Below are 17,053 nucleotides of genomic sequence, written 5' to 3' on the forward strand. Positions count from 1 at the left end.
GGAATGGGTAAGTGGATTGCATAAATTTACGCATTTATTTTGAAAAACATGATACTCTGAGTGATAATATTAGTCTTCAGTACATATTATTCACATATAGATGTATTACTACAATGCAATGTTGCGTTTGTTTTGCAGGCACACGAATGATGATGTTGTGTGAACTTTATTTTGAAATCTGTACCTACATCTAAGTTGATTATCTGATGTTAAATGTTTCCTCACAGTCTGTAGATGCACCGGGCCGACATTTTAACGCAGGATCATTTGCCAAATACCTCAAATTCAGGTTATACCAGACGCCTCCTGGTTTGAGTCAATGTAGGTTTTGGCCACGAGGTGGAGCTAGAGGACACCGGGTACTGATGATGATGTGGCAACTTGGCAACAAACCCTGCTGAAAAAGAACATTCAACCACGAGCACAACCAGAACACATGTGGGCCTGAGAGAACTTTCCTCTGACCCACTGACTGACTGACAGATGTTGGAGAGCTGATAACAACTACAGAGTCCAGCACCCAGTCATCTATGCCAACTATTAATAAAGGAACAAGTCCACCTTAATAAATCCTGAATGTAGTGACATCATTCCTCATTCTCCTCTTCATTCAGCCGCAATCTCTGTTTAAGTGCCCTTAATGAAGATACTGTGTCCAAAGAGGCAACATAATAACTCACCCATGGGTAATTACTGTATTTGTATCTTATATATGTGTAACTATACCACAGGAGATACTGTAGATGATCTGTACATTTTATCTGCACCCCATGCACAGATGTGTGGTGTGTTGTCTGGCTCACATAGCTTTAACTAGTACGGTGATAAGTTGTGTGTTCCGAGCGAGTCCTTTCCATTCTCAAGGGAAACAAATGATGGTTTATGATTCAGAGCCATTGGAGTAGGCCGGGCTTTGGCTGACACCGAGCTGCAAGACCGACCGGTTGACTGCAGAAAAAAGCTTGGTGGGATTCCAAGGACGCAGGCACAGCAAAAAAAAAAAATTTAAAACAGAGGTTTCTCTCAAAACAATGCAATCCAATTCATCAACACCACTTACTATGGTTTCAGAAATGAGCCGAAACAGGAAACTGCACATTATAAGCTTGGCAAATGTCACATTTGTTTGTAGAGCTACTGTATTGGATTACTTTAGATTATACAGATGAACTTTATAAACCCGTAACTGGGTGTAAGATTACATTAACTCAAGAAAGAAGCTTGTTGTTCTCCAGTAAAATGTATGAGGTGGAACTGCAGCACTTTGGCATTTTACTGTTGTGATACGGTCATTTTACACCGAATTAAGAGAAGAAATGTTCTTTGTAAAGCACTGTTGATAAATCTACACAAACATATAGAATAAAAAACCTATACTTTATGTTAATGCATCTGTAATTAGGTCATTTAATGTGATCAGGAATATAAATTGCATGGATCACTTTCCTATATTGCTTCATTTACATGCAAATAAATCAAGTTTTTCCAACAATACAGACTTAAATACACACATACCTGCTTGTTTCACATGAATAATAGCAATGTTACCACAGAGGGATGTAATTTAAGATTATATATGTTAATAACACAGAATCTTCCCTTCCAAAGTTTCAATAATGAAACACTTCTGTGCTTTTGCATATTTTTTTATGATTTATGTGTATTTATTGACAGAAAGCTTTGACTCAGCTAGTTTCTCCCAGACACCCTGTATCTCCAGACACATTCTAGATAAGGTTGCACCTTCCCCCCCTCATTTTTTTGTTTTGCATTCGCACTTTTATGTGCGTGTAAATGGTGATGTGTGAACTTAACATGGGCGGTCTGTTGTTCATTCAGTCTGAAAAGAGAGAGGGCAGCCACAGGAGGTATTGTTCAGAGAGGCTTCTAAGAAAGAGGGGGAAGGAAAATTCACTGATCGACAACGTGGTGGAATTGGACTCTAAGAGGATTAGTCCAAGTCCCCTGATGTGTGAAATGAATACAAAACTTAGTTAAAAAAAACATCGATTATGAATTTAATATGAATAATTTAAGATGTGACGTGATTTCAATAAACGAGCAGCCGGTAATTTCTGTATTGTTTCATTTTGCGCTCAACCCATGGTTAATTTAAATAACAAAATGCGGTGGGTGTTCACCTTTCACCTCAATGGTACAGTCCAACACCAGCTCGCCTCCAACTATAAAGCAGTAGAAGGCAACGAATGCTGCTCAGACAATTCCTCAACTGGAACATAACGGAAAAAATCGAAGAGGAAAAAAATGGAGCAAACCGAGTTGACAAAGCCAGAAAGCCTTGATGAGCTCATAAAGACTCTGCATAAAATCTTTGAAAGTGACAGCGTTAATGTGGAGGAGGTCCAAAACATCATGGAGTCATATACGAGCAACCCGCAGGAGTGGATGCAGTATGCAAAGTTCGACCAATACAGGTAAAGACATTTAAATATGACACATCAGAGGCTGCATATTGATTTGGACTGCACCAAGTTCTCACCCTCTATTTTCCCCTTTTTTGACATCTTACTACAGATTTTTTGGGGGTGAAACCGTTAAATAACTGTTGCTTATTTTGTTTTAAACTTGAAATTCTCTCTGTTTATATGCGTGAGTTATGCGTTTTGGCGTTTCCAGCTGCTATTTTTCTTTAAACCCATTTGAGTAAAAAGGAGGAGAAATGTCGCCTTGTTGACATGATTGATGTTCCATACTGGCCTTTGGTTTAAACTGCTGCCTCATACACTCGCACACGTACACACACACGTGCACACACACCGTGCATGGACCCCAGGCGCTGTGCAACAGTCACTCGGCCGTACAAACATGTTTTGGTTGTTTTATTCGGGTAGTTGGACCTCAATGTTGTGATCCTTCAGTGCTGAATGGAGGGAGGGTGAGTGGATCAACCAATCAGCACTCAGGACGGACACCCGCCCGCTGATTGTTAATACACCCAGAGTGTGTTTGTGCTGCGACTGTGGGCTGAGGGAGCCGCGTCCAAAATATTTGGAAACTGACGAAAGTGCGCAGAGGGGATAAATATGCAGATGATCCATAAAGTTTAAAGAACAAGCGAGAAAGCAAGAAGAAGACAGTAAACTAACTTACTGTCTTTCTTTTTGGAGTAAACAGATTCAATTCATAGTAATATACTTCAGTTTATAAACAATCTGTCATTTTGAAGCAATATCTCTAAGCACAGCTGTTGTGTATTATCTCACAATATATGGAGCAGCACAAATGAAAGTTATATACATCTGAAGTTAATATATACAAGTACATATATGATACATAGTATATACAAGACACATATATACGTTCACACACATACGTAACAGCATTGCAACTTGATTCATTATTTGGATTCATTATTTTACCAAAAATAAATAATACATGTACAGAAATGTGTGTATTTCTATTATTAAAAAGAACAACAACTCCAGGACCTTTGCTGAGCAGAGGATCTCTATAGAAAATAACAAGAGCATTTTTTTGTATTTGTTTTGCCGTTCCTCACAGATACACAAGGAATTTGGTGGATGAAGGCAATGGGAAGTTCAACCTCATGATTCTGTGCTGGGGAGAAGGACACGGCAGGTGAGATGTTAACGAGACAAAAGTCTGTAAAACAAACTGATTGGTTGTAGCTTTACAAAACATAACATCCTCTTAAACCAAGTGTTTTATGGCAGCTACATACATACATACATACATGAGAGAGAGACGATAAGAGAGTCCAACGTGCCACAGGCAGGATTAAGTTTGAGTTGATGTTGTTCATTCATAACAATCTTCTGCTCTGCTTTGACAATATACTGTAACTGCACCCTCTCATCTGATCTAAGCTGAGCGGAGATGCTAGAGATTCAAGAGCGATAACATCTTGTTTGTGAGATAACACAACATGAGATAAGATCAGTTTGGTTTTGTAATAGTGAAGATGTTTGTTATTCTACATTGCAGCTTAAGAAGGTTGTACAGTACAGTACATGTGTCCTGGGCTGCCAATCTGAATACACAGTTTGACTTTTGTAATCTACTTCAGAGCTTCAAGCAATCTTAGAACACAGAAGTCTCTCCTTTAATCTGAGGCTTTGAGCTCAGAGCCTCATATGATGAAGCACATGTTCTGATTCTGTCGCTCTGCCTTTGTTTCCCGTTTTGCAGCAGCATCCACGACCACGCAGACGCCCACTGTTTCATGAAGCTGCTGCAGGGCCAGCTGAAGGAGACGCTGTTCGAGTGGCCCGACAGGAAATCACAAGGCGACATGGTCCAGAAATCACAGCGAGTCCTCCAGGAAAACACAGTTGCTTACATCAATGGTGAGAAACCTGTGTGTTGATTTTCCCCTAACCCTCCCCCTCATTACACTCATAAACTGTAATGTTGATGCAGCTATAATGCCTCAATTCAGCTCAATATAAGGGAACAAACATGGTTCACTGTACATGTTCCCTCCTAAACAAGACTATTACTGAGTTAGTATGTCGATGGAATATGTGGATAACTTTTACGGCCTGCCAAAATTCCACCCCTCCGCCTTAACCAAGCAAGTTGAACGGTTCTCAGGTTTAACGGGATGTAAAATGCCGTTTTTTGCTGGCTAAGTATTTGCTCAAAGCATACAAAGCCCAATTTCGCATGTCTGCAATATGTGGATGCTTTACATTCCAGCAGCTAACACGTATGCTCTTTGTGTGTCTCTGTGTGTGTGTGTGTTTGCATATTTCAGACACCATCGGCCTGCATCGAGTGGAGAATGGCAGCCATACAGAGTGCGCCGCCAGTTTGCACCTGTACAGCCCCCCGTTCCAAAGCTGCCAGACCTTTGACCAGCGTACGGGACACAAGAACAGTGTCAAGATGACCTTCTGGAGCAAATACGGGGAGAGGACTCCATTTGTAAGGGACTCACTTACTCATTTTGATCTGTTTCTATAGGAGATACAAAAAGACAACTCAGTTAATATGATCATGGGTGAAATCCAAACATTTTAGTGGAAATGCTGTTATAGGTTCAGGCTAACTCATATAGCAAGTCTGAGCTTCCTAAAGATTAATTACTGGAAACTTCAGTTTCTCTTAAAGAACGGATGCAGCTTTTTAAAGCAACCTCAGCAGCCGCAAAGTGACTGAAATCACCACAAATTGTTAATTCAGCACACTGACTTCCTCTCCCCGAATCGTTTACTCCCTCCTTAACAGGAAGTTTGTAGTTTCACAGTGTCTTGTTGCTGTCATTAAACACAACCCGACCCCAGGAAGCAGGAATTTAGCCGAAACGTATCCATTTTATACCCATTATAAGTTTCCATGTGCTGCCAGATGTTTCCAGTGAGAGTTTATATGCCTGCCTGTCTGCCTTCCACTTTGCCAACATCGGAGGTCTTATCTGAAGTCTACAAGTTATATAAGCATACCTTGACCATAAGTCAAGTCAAGTCAATACTTTCAAGTTGTGCATTCGCTTTCAACATCGCAGAGAATTGATAAGATAGGAAGATAACGTGAGCACACAATGAACTCCACCTGCTTATGGGACAGTAAACACCCCCCAACCCTCAAGAGTGCCAAGTCACGTCTGTTGTTGTTGTCTGATAAGTTATTAATTATGAATGAGATTAAGATAATGATGCAATCTGTCACGTCTGCACAGGCTTTGATTTGGAGGCCAGACTCTGAATTGTCTTTTTTCTTGTTTCTCTTCTTTCTGTAGGCGACCACAGTCTCACAAGAGAACAACTAAAGGTTACGGAAGGAAGGAGGCTCCTGATTCACGAGAAATGTTGTAATTGATTAAAGGAGAAGTTGTGGGGTTTGCAAAATGAGAAACTACTATGACTAAGCAACCTATTTAAAATCACTAGCAGGTCAGTTGAAAAGGGCAAGCGGGTAAATTAGAATGGCTTCATAGCCGCCCAGTGCCAGCTTGGCAAATACTGATGAGCACAGGACGGCGGCATGAATAGGCCTGGACGCGGACTGAAGCTACCCTTTGTCTGCTGGGCCTGAGGAGACCCTTTTCCAACAACAACAACATTCCTGTGTGTCCGTGACCTCTGTAACCACACTTTTGTAATGTTAAGGTCAGTAGTTGAGGAGTAGAGCTTCATATTTCGAGAGGTAAAATATCAACATTTTAGCGTTTCTCTTCAATTATGTCTCACAAGAAGAAAAATGTTTTTGCAATCAACTGTTTCATACCCAACAGAGTGCTTTTATAACTGTATTTGCTGTCAATTTGTCCCATTTTTTTTCTCCCCCTAACACAAAATTTGTGATGATCTGCACCAGTTGTACAGTGTAATTAGAGATTTGCATATGGAAAAAGGTGTAATGCGTTAGAATTGTGTTGTTTTTAAAAGTGCGATGCTTGTAATTTATTTGCAGACAGTTTTGTTCATTGGTCTTTGAGAGGGGAGTGTTCTCATCAACACGCTAACATTCCGCTCCTGCGTTCAGACTAAAATCTTTGAGGGAGGAATTTGTATGATTAGCAGATAAATGTGTTTTAGGGTAAGATTCTTACCTGTTCTCAGGATTTTGGCCTAGTTCAATTGTAGCTTTATTTATATAGTGTGTAGTTTTCCAATATAGCACCACTTGGTTATTCTCATGCAGTAAATGACACATTTGGCCATGACTGCGGACCATTAAATGTATTTACTCTTTCACTGAACTACATCATGTGTGTGGTCTTCTTTCTCTGAGGTTAACATCCATGTATACACTGTTGCCCATCAAGTTAGAATAAAAAAACATATTCCAACTTTATGGGCAACAGTGTACAGGTACATACGTATGTAAACAGGATAACAACACTAATGAATCCTTTTACAATTAGAAGAAGAAGAAACAATTTTATTGATTCACATGCGCACAGATCTAGGAAATACACTCTCAAACAAACATAGCTCGTATAGAAGTAATGGTGGAGAGGTGCTGAGTTAGGGGGGCTGGGAGTCATTTGGGGGTTAGGTGCCTTGCTCAAGGGCACCTCGGCAGTAGCACACAATAATGTTATGCAATATAATAACAAGAACAAAAAGTCCATATCATTTGTTTGTTCAACCTTTGCAAACATTCTTGAATGCACTTCTGGTCGGACATCCATTGACTGTCACACACTATAGAGTCAGACAGAAAAATAATTAGTGTGTGTGTGTGAGTGTGTGTGTGTGTGTGTGTGTGTGTGTGTGTGAAATACTTGGATAGATAGATAGATATACTTTATTGATCCCAAACTGGGAAATTGTTCAAACTGAGAAATACCTTAGGTGCAACTATCTTAAATTTGTCGAATTTGAAACTTTCCACTGATATTTAGAGAATATTGGCCACCATGGTCATTTAAAAGTACTAAGTACGGATCAGTAGACAGAGAAATTACAGATAAGCTTGGCACCAAACAGACAAGCAAACAGCCGTGGTGCCATGTGTACTTTGGTTTGTGAGGACAATTGATTGATCGTTATTGGCCAATAGATGCTGGTTAATGGTAGACTGATAACTGCGCACAATTGAAATGGCAAGCAAACACGTGCTGTTTCCTGTGTAATAGTCTGTTAATGTGTTAGAGACTTTAGCAATAGACACAAGTGGACGTGCAACACACAAGACATTTATGAGACTGAAGCAAACCTGCTTATAAGCCAGGTATGAGATAAGCAATGTTCAAATATGAGCTTAGAATACAAAGTGACATGGCATTTCTAAATATACCACAACTATGAAAGGAAGACAACATTAACATAAACTGATAGATTTCAGTGCCATGTGAAATACAAAACCTCAGCTCTGTGCCTTTTCTCTGTCGTCACTCATCCCTCTGTTATTGACATTTACTCCAATGTCCATCTCTTTCTCAGGCAATGACGAATTTGATCAAATAACAAACAAACGTCATTAGTCAGATTTCACCGTCTGCTGGAAGCACAACTGGTTCTGGGTCTCTCTGTACCAGGTCAACCATGCGGTGGCGTGCAGCCAGCATTACATAACAATGAGGGGACAACCTGCACTGTACCACTGGTGTGATTTTATTCCCATAGTCTTAGTCTTATTATACTGTGTCGGACTAGATGGTGACCGTTCCAGAACATTTCTTTATCTGAAGACATGTTGTAACACTTGTTTAATTCAGCAGTAACGACACTGAATATACCTGAATAGAAGGATGCAACACCAGAGCGTTACCGGCTGGTTCACAGAGAGGACGGTGAAACATTCACGACTAACTAGATGTGCGTCAGTGGGATGAATGTGTCATCATCTCCTCACTCTTAACTCACCTTACACCACCAGCAAGTTAGGCAGTGCTGCTCTGTGTCAACACTATCAGGATGAAGCGAATGAGCCCTGTTTGAGGCTGAATTTGGATCTGGTTTGTGCATTCTATCTGTTTTTGGTGAAGCACCGTTTGCCCCTTAACAACCAGGGTGTTTTTTATCTAACAGTTGTATGTGAAACAAGTCTGATGATGACCAGTACAACCTTGTATTCTCTGGTGTTAAGTAGTCTACACTCATGGACACAGCTGCTGGTCGCCCTCCTTGAACTTTCTCAACTGAGAAAATGGCTGAATTAACAACAATAAACTTAGAATCAGACTCAGGAGGAAGCTCTATTCAAACCATTCAGTCACTACAATTTACTGATACCATAAGATAAAACACAACAAACTCCCTGTTACACAGTTCAAACAGACATGTTGACACTGTTCCACATATTCCATGTTTGTGCTGTCAGATTATTCCTTCTCCTCTATACATCTAAACATTATGTGAAAGTGCCAGTGCCAGTTGACTACTCAGCCACTTGTTATGATTATTTTCACGAGGATGAGAGATAATTGATGTTCATTAGTCATAACTAGCAAATGATAGTGAAGCATTGTCCTTGTGGTGGTCGCCTCCTTGTTTTTTGGCCTTGGCGGCCTCTCGCTGGCCCAGATAAGCCGGCACGTAGCAACAACAGAGGACTGCTGAAGGTTTATGGTCAAATAAGTTGATTTGTTTGTTTTGCCCGTCTTGTCACAAAGATCCCAACCTGGAGCTGCTTTACTCTTTATCCTCTCCACTTTGTCACACACACCCTATACAGTAATCTCAATATCTATAAAGTAGCAATAGTTATGGCAGAGATCATAAAAAACAATTGTAGTTTTCATTGACTCCATGTTTGTGATTGTGCTCAGAGTGGTGAAAAGTGCAAAGTAGAATGTTGGAGTGCGTCCTGGAATGAAAACAATGAGTCAGTGTTAAATAATCACCTGAAGACCAAAGGAAGCAAAACTTATCGATGGGGCCCCTGCACACAGATAGTACAGCAGTGTGTGCTCCTACTATCAAGACTGTGAGGTGAAACTGTCCACTGTACGTACAGCAGTCTCACTTCTGTCCTGTGCTGTATGACAACAACAACACTGATTTAGAATGATGACCAGGGGACTGTTGAGGTTTTTATTTGTTCTATAAAAATCATCCGCAATCGGAAATCAATTCGTAGAAGCGGGATACATTGTGAACAAACATGGTTTATTGCTCAGCGTCTAATCTAAATCTGACAGTCAGCACCGGGCCGAGCCACTCTGCTGCCCCAGCATGCTTTGCCAAATGATGCTTTACCGACATGATGTTCCCAAACTGCAGCAGGGTGTCACACTTTTGCCCATATATGTCCAACATTACAGGATAAACTATTTTAAGGATAAAGTCTCTAAAACAACAGATATTGTATCAAAAATGAGCTCAGTGGCAGCAGAACACTGTGTTCAGCAGCTTGAGCAGCTTGGACGTGGACTCTGCCACTGACTCATTTTCCAGGACGCACCACTGAAAACAACCTAATGTAGTCAACAGACCTGCATGCAGCACTGAAGCCTGCTGGGTACAAGAGACAACTACAGCAACATATGGAGGACTGAGACAACTTTTACTGTATCAATGGAAAACAACGATACACAACCAATACAGAACAACGACATCCATTGTTAATGTGTTAAAATGTTAAAATGAACGAGTTAAAGCACTTAAGCTAAATAAAAACATGACGTAATACATGTAATGGCACAGAAACACACCCTGGTTGGGAATTCCAGCATAATTTAAGATGATCAACCAACGATTAACAAGAGAAGAATTTGAGTGGAATATTTGAGAACATTGTTTTTTCTTTTATCTGGCACATAACAACATAGAGTGGAACAGCAGAGCCTGGGATACACAGTATCAACAAGGCAAGCAGCCCTGAAGTCCACCTCAAGAACTTACTTACAAAAACTAATCTACAGGATTCTGATGATGCGTCTCATGATAAAAAAAGAACAGAACCATGAATCCAGTCAGGGCTTTTCTAATTTCTTAGACAGAACTACCATAGTAAATAGTAAAGGCACTTCAAACACAGAGGCAATAGAACCTGTAACATTTCACTGGTAAGCGTTCAGAAAGATTCATCGTCCGAGTATCCCCCCGGACTGACCACAGATCTGATCCGTGCTACATTCTCCTGCCTAGAATAGGATTTCCCTCCTGATCCCTCTGATCCCGAGTGACCCACCACTACATGCAGCCCCCTGACCCTGTGCTTTGACCCCGACGACCCCACAGACTCTGCCTTGTCACTCAGGAGCTCACAAATGCTGGACCTTATGGACGCGTCGCTGCGAGACCCACTGCTACATGAAGGCCCGCTACGATCCCGGCTGCTGAACCTGAAGCTGTATCCGTGAGAGCCGTCCCTTTGGTGGGAGTGATCATCACTGTGGTGAGTCACGTATTTATCAGAAGCTTTACTGAGGTCACCCTGCCTGAAAGAGTTTTGACTATGGAAATAGTGTTCAGAACCCAAATCCGGCAGGGAGTCAGGCTTGAAATGTTGATCTGGTTTCTCTTCCCCATCATTCCGATCTAAGGCGTGTCCAGCAGCGTGATTCAAAGTCACGTCAAGCAGCTTGTCTTCATGCAAGGACTCCTTGCCAGAGGTTGGACACCTGAGGGGGGCGATGTGTGCCAGGCCAGAGGGAGCAGGTGGGGCAAGACCTCCCTAAGGACAGAGAAGGGAGGAGGATAAGAAACACCTTCGCTGCATTGATGTGATACAAAACAATATGACACAAACTGAAACTAGGGCTGGTATAAGCATTAAGGACACTACAGGAACGTGTGTAACAGCTGGACGTGTTGTGTTTGTTAGACTTTTCTTGGTCTTCTTAGTTGATGGTGGCTGACAGAAATGTCGGTATATGGATAATTGTTCTGTCACTCAAAGGTACAAGTTAATTATCCCCAATTTCACGATTGACTTCACTCAATCAACCATGCATGGTTTAATAGCTTCAAAATCAATAGATAGTGTACTGAGAGGATAATCACCCTACACTGACTGATACATTAAGTGAAAGTACACGGCGATGTGCTAATAGGAAACTACTGGAAGATGACCTATGAACTATTCTATTTAACGGGAAGCAGGGAGGAAATGATCAGAAAGCTGACGAGTGTGTCGGGTCATGTCAGAGTAACGAGCACACACCTAAACACCAGACACGTCTCTTGACTTACTTCCTCTTACACCAAGCATTATAAAACATTCTCTAACACTGTAACACACCTCCGTCCTTACTGCGCTGCGATACTCCTCTCCACTTCCAGACGGTGTTCCCTCCACATCCAGTTGTTGCCCTAATGTGGAGGAGAGCTGAGGTTTTCCCACTGGTTGGAAGTCTGACTGATCAATCCCAGCAATGGAAGCCAGCTGACCTAAGCTGTACAAAAGGGAAGGGCGTATTGCGTAGTAGTGCATGATGAATCAGTCTATTACTCAATTATCTTTCCAGGGGAACAAAGCCAACAGGTTCAGAATAAAACTCAAAAGGTCAAAGTTTTCAGAGTTACACTGGGGAATTCTTTCATTCAACAACCAAAATCAAACCCACAGTCCAGCTCATGGTAGCATTCCTTTTCATACTACCTACCCAGCATCCTTGAGGAGATCCAGGAAAGCATGGAACTTTGTGAATGACTTCTCAATGCTCTCAAGGACGGCATCGTCTTCCAGAGCACTGGGCGCTGCAGGTGCTGCTGAAGCAGAGCCGGAGGCAGCGAGAGCCTCCGACAGGGAAAGGTTGGTGCTGCGAAGATGGCTGACCTCCAATTCATACTGGGTAGACGGAAAAGACAGGAGTTCTTCAGTTCTTATAGACTCACAAAACCTACAAGCAAACATAGAAGTTCTCCCCCATCTAGGCTGAAACAGAATGATATTACATTTTAAAAAGCCAAGATATTATTAATGTGTTCAGATAAGTCCATAACCAGGGATCAATCTGTTCCATGTGATGATGATGTAGCTCAACAGTGAAAATGAGCAGTAGACAGTTTGTATGTAGCACTCTGAGATTGTTTTTAACTATGAAAAGTGCTCTACAAATAAAATGTATTATTATTATTATTATTGGTTTGGTTTAATCTATGGGATATAGACTCCCAGACCCAAAACACTTCTTTACTTTCTGCAGAGCACGGCCTTCTACAATCTGACCTGGAGTTAGATTGAATCTCTCCCTGGTCACCCACAGAGTCAGAGAGGTGACTGGACAACCACACACCCTGTTTTGTGAGATGTCACAGCTACCTAGAAATAGAAATAATAGTATACACAGTTTCTTGCTTGGTATGATCATTACCTCCATGAGCCTGGACTCAGCTTTCATTCTGTCTCTCCGCTCCTCTGCCAGCCTCAGACGACACTCTCTTAGCTCCACCTGCAGGGCGCGCATGCAAACACGGAAATGAAGCCACATACACACACACACACACTAAACAACATCTACCGTGTTATCTTGACTCTACTTAATAGTACATATTGAATTGAAAACCTGTGTACGCTGAAACTGTCGACTCGTGATCCCTTCAGGAGCGCTGTGAGAAGATGGCCTCTGCTCGTCTTCCAGCACCAACTCCTCTTCTTCAATCTGCTCCTCTTCCTCTGAATCCGACTCCATGGTAACCTTCACAGTTGCAGCAACCTGAAGAAGACCATAGCTTTATATTAAGAAACCAAAATATGGGGAAAAGACAAGACTCTAGACAGACAGACTCTACTTAAAATGGACAATAGCAAACTCAACTCAAACCCAATCCATCTTGTAATCCAAACATCTACCTCTCTTGATCCTGTTTGACATTAAGGTGCAAATGTGCTTGACCTCACCTGAAAGCTTTGATCCAAAGCAGAAACTCCAGGAGGCAGACCCCTGCATCAAACATCACATTAATACCTTATCATCAAGTGTCTTCTTTGTAGATAAAGAGTAAACATCTGAGGTGAATTTGGTTCCTAACATTTATAAATGGCATGCATCTTGTATTGTTTGAACATCGTCTCCTCACCTCTGGCGCCCAGCGCGTGCTGCAGTGCGCCACGGCACAGAACCGGAGCAGGGATAGTGCTTCTGAGGCTGAGGAGCAGACGGGCCTTTGACTGCTGAGGGCAGAAACAGACACACACTTTAATATTTTTTGGAGCAGTGGTTGTGACATGGGTCTTTTCCAATCAAGTGATGTAACTAGTGTGTGTCACAGTGCACTTGAGGACAAAGACAAACTAATTGATGGAAATATGAAGATGGTGACTGGATAACTTAAGCTGATAGCTGATCCTAAATTTAGACAGAAACATGTTATCAATAATACTTTCTTATCAGTGAGTTTAATTGATCAACATCACCCCATAAGAGGCATACACACCCGTCCTAAAGGCAGCTTTCCCTCTGACGCCACTGGCAAGTACTCGCCTCCTCTGGCCTGATGTTCTCTTCGGCTCTGCGGCTGGAGGCTTGATCCAGCAGTACTGCGGGGACAAGGAACAAGTAAGGCTTTAAGAATAGGAGAACTGCTGTCTGCTGTGTACCAAACTGGAGATTCATCCTAACACTTACTACCTCACTTAGAATTTGAAAGATGACTTCATACACATTAGACACACTCACCTCTGTCGTCTGGCCGCTGGTGTTCATCAGGACCCTCTCTAGTACCGTCTTAATTAGGACCTTGTCTGTGAGAGAATCATTTAATGTATGTCATCAAAATAAGACTATTTTGAGTTTGAGCCCCAACCGGAGCTCAGAAATGTCTCACTGCTTTAACAGTATTCACTTTAAGACTTTGTGCAACATTAACAAACATGGCTCCATAATACCCGTGACTTGGGTGTGTACCTCTTGTCTATTACTGACTACAAGAAATGTTCCACTATCAGCCCAAAGTCTACAGGGTCAGCAAATAGAAAACAGACAAAAATAACAAATGATTTCAGTTCAGATAACTTACCAACTAAGGGGTTACAGCGAATATCGAGAACACAAAGAGTAGAATTTGTTTTCAAGGCTTCCAGCAGATGTCGAGCTCCTTCACTGGACAGGCCGCACTTCTGCAGGTCCACAGCTGTTCAACAGAGAGGGGGGATTAAACCAAAACACCCCTATGAACACTAAAATGTTCTTTCTCTTTATCTCACCCACTCACTCTGACTGACCTTTAACCCAAAGGTCCTCGGCCAGTTCCTGTGCGAGTGCCGCAGCGCCCCGGTCCCCTATCAAGCTGTTACGGTTGAGGGTGACGCGTCGTAGACCTCCCATGCTCTCAAACTGTGGTTGTCGATACCTCAGAGTCTCTGGCCACGCTGACCCGTGCCTCTGCATTCCCTGATGCTGTGCAAAGACATGCATTCATACACCCTTCTAGTATTAAATGAGCATTAAAGCTTAGAGGATAGTCTCATTCCATCTTAAATACAGTGTGGCAGTTAATGGCTTGTAAGAATGAGAGCTATTTGCACCTTGATGATGTTGGCCATATGCTCTGCGCCTCTCCAGGTGAGATTGCATCCTGTAAAGTCTACTGTCCGGATGCTTGCAGAATACTTTACACTTTGGCAAATGACTGGAAAATGATGATGAAGGGGGAAGTTACAAAGGCAGCAAAAACATACGGCACAATGCTGACGAGGGAACTGAGTCATCGCTTGCAGCACAATAAAAAGAGAACAAATTACATCTAAACTGCGAGTGTGCATACCTTCTAAGCCCTTATCAGAGATTGGACAGTTAGCCAGGGATAGATTTTCCAAAGAAGCACTTGATGCAAGGCCCTGGAATTGAATACAGTCAGAATGATCAATCAGCATCAGCCAGTGTGTTGTACTGTCTCTCTATCGTCTACCATTTCAGTTACTTCACCTTGGTCAAGGTGACGAGGTCCCTCTCTCTCAGAGGAAGGCCGTTAAGATGCAGAGTCTTGAGGCTGGGAGAGATGGTCAGACACTCTCTCAGGACTTTACACAGTTTAAACACCAGGTCCTTAGAGCAGATGGCTGGAATCTTCTTTCTCAAGCTGGACTTGTAGTACCTGATATCTGAGATTGGTACAGAGGTGTTGGAAAAGTAGAACTTTTTATGCCAGACTTATGTAAAGCCGGTCTTACCTGTGTCTCTAGAACCCAGACCAGCTTGATACGTGCTACTGATGGCTATGTGGTGCAGGTGTTTGTTGATTGCGATAGAGTCGAGGATGGGTTGCCAGTCTGCCAGTTTGACCCTGTCGCCATTAAAGTCCAGTACGTTGTTGTCAAGGTTCATGGTGACAGCAGGAAGCGGCATGGAGTCCTGTCTGGCACAGGCAATATCATAATGTGCCATAAAGTCCTTGGCAGCCTGCCGCCGGATCTGTGCAGTGTCATGGACCATCTTTGACCTACAAGTAATGACATTAAAGACATTCACATATGTAACATTAATTTTAATGGACAATATTATAACCTGTACAACATCTCAGCTACTTCTCTGGTAGCAGCTAATGGAAAAGCACAAACAGTATCAAGCATGTATTTAGTTCTCATCAGTAATATTCCATAGAGAATCTATAGCATTCTATAGAATCTAAACAAGCCACATCCCTAAATGACCCACTGAGACTGAGACGTCAAAGGGATCCTTCGAGAACAGTGATGCTATTTTCCAGAGGAGTTGACAGGTCATCAGGTTTTGCTATTGCAGCCCGACTAGGATCGAACATAACCTGAGCCATACTAGGATAACCGTGAAGCACAAGTTACCATGGCGACAGAGGAAGACTCCAAAGATCAGACTCGATCCTGAATTTAGTCTCCGGACCTCTAAATCTCGCTTCGTAGTACAGACTCTATGATTTGGGGTCCATAAGAACGCGTTCATGACCGCAACGTAAAGCCGCACAATAGAGCCTGTGTGTTTATTTCATGAACACAAACGAGAGTCCCGTTTAACTAAAATATGTAACTGTACAACTACTATTAGCATACGTCAGTAGCATTAGCAAGCTAAGCCCCTAGCAACCATGGTTGTTGAGGAAGAGTGGCACGCTAATGAGCTGAGCAAAAATACTACTTTGATCCATCATCAAATAATATTTTATTGCAACTCACAGACCTCTAACTTCACCATGCGCTGGCTCTGTTGTCGTGAGTGTTGTGGGCGGTGTTTCTACACCGAAAGGCTGAGAACAACAACGACTTTCGTGGTCTGTTTACTGTTGTGAATTAGCGCTCAAAAGTGGCGCTGTGCCGCCATCGAAGCCCAGTCTGTGGTCTGTACTGCCCCCTGCCGGAGCGGAGTGTGACCAGCACCCTTGTGTCTCTGAGCGCCCCCTGAAATAGTCAACATTCTCCTGCACACTTGCATACACGCCAGTATAGAATCCATAACGTTCTATCCCCGCAAAACTTCTACAGGATAGTGAGTGCAACTACAATTCCAGTATTACATAGATAATAGAGTCTTCTTTTCTTTCGCAGTAGAAACGTAAAAGATGAAGGATAGCGGTACTCATTATTAGATGATGTCTGTATGTGGCATCACCATTGTCCATCCATCCATGTTTATTGTAGAGGCGAACACCTGTATCTGTCTATCATTTCCTTGTCCTTGCTGGCGTTAATCAGGAGGAGGAGTTCTGCTGTGGCCCTAGACTACATAGTCCCTTATCAGCCCCCGGAAGCAACATTCTTT

The 17,053-nt window shown here is 42.3% G+C and overlaps 2 protein-coding genes across 2 annotated transcripts; one reads left to right on the forward strand and one right to left on the reverse strand.

The window, feature by feature from the left end:
- The first annotated feature begins 2,209 nt into the window (after positions 1-2,209).
- On the forward strand, positions 2,210-6,685 carry cdo1 (cysteine dioxygenase, type I). The gene is made up of 5 exons (XM_076149421.1): positions 2,210-2,435; positions 3,523-3,600; positions 4,171-4,328; positions 4,739-4,908; positions 5,723-6,685. Exons 1-5 carry the CDS (start codon positions 2,266-2,268, stop codon positions 5,750-5,752), a joined length of 606 nt encoding a protein of 201 aa, XP_076005536.1. The 5' UTR covers positions 2,210-2,265; the 3' UTR covers positions 5,753-6,685.
- Positions 6,686-9,521: 2,836 nt separating this feature from the next.
- cep78 (centrosomal protein 78) lies at positions 9,522-16,619 on the reverse strand. Its single transcript, XM_076149352.1, has 16 exons — positions 16,475-16,619; positions 15,493-15,761; positions 15,248-15,423; positions 15,087-15,159; positions 14,848-14,951; positions 14,545-14,719; positions 14,340-14,453; positions 14,000-14,064; positions 13,758-13,860; positions 13,401-13,494; positions 13,222-13,264; positions 12,887-13,036; positions 12,695-12,772; positions 11,984-12,168; positions 11,632-11,773; positions 9,522-11,052 (listed from the first exon to the last, which is right to left on the reverse strand). Exons 2-16 carry the CDS (start codon positions 15,752-15,754, stop codon positions 10,450-10,452), a joined length of 2,367 nt encoding a protein of 788 aa, XP_076005467.1. The 5' UTR covers positions 15,755-15,761; positions 16,475-16,619; the 3' UTR covers positions 9,522-10,449.
- Between the last annotated feature and the right edge of the window lie 434 nt (positions 16,620-17,053).

Source organism: Genypterus blacodes, unplaced genomic scaffold, assembly GCF_046128005.1.
Source record: "Genypterus blacodes isolate CSIRO-AG114 ecotype Tasmania unplaced genomic scaffold, CSIRO-AGI_Gbla_v1 ptg000045l_1, whole genome shotgun sequence".
NCBI lineage: Eukaryota > Metazoa > Chordata > Actinopteri > Ophidiiformes > Ophidiidae > Genypterus > Genypterus blacodes.

Excerpts from the sequence above, each read along its gene's own strand:
- cep78 (XM_076149352.1), bottom strand. The coding sequence starts at position 15,754 with ATGGTCCATGACACTGCACAGATCCGGCGGCAGGCTGCCAAGGACTTT. Across the intron at positions 15,424-15,492 it reads TCTGGGTTCTAGAGACACAG|ATATCAGGTACTACAAGTCC; the intron begins GTAAGACCGGCT and ends TACCAATCTCAG. Across the intron at positions 13,495-13,757 it reads GAAAGCTGCCTTTAGGACGG|CAGTCAAAGGCCCGTCTGCT; the intron begins GTGTGTATGCCT and ends TTCTGCCCTCAG.
- cdo1 (XM_076149421.1), top strand. The coding sequence starts at position 2,266 with ATGGAGCAAACCGAGTTGACAAAGCCAGAAAGCCTTGATGAGCTCATA. Across the intron at positions 3,601-4,170 it reads TGGGGAGAAGGACACGGCAG|CAGCATCCACGACCACGCAG; the intron begins GTGAGATGTTAA and ends CCCGTTTTGCAG. Across the intron at positions 4,909-5,722 it reads ACGGGGAGAGGACTCCATTT|GCGACCACAGTCTCACAAGA; the intron begins GTAAGGGACTCA and ends TTCTTTCTGTAG.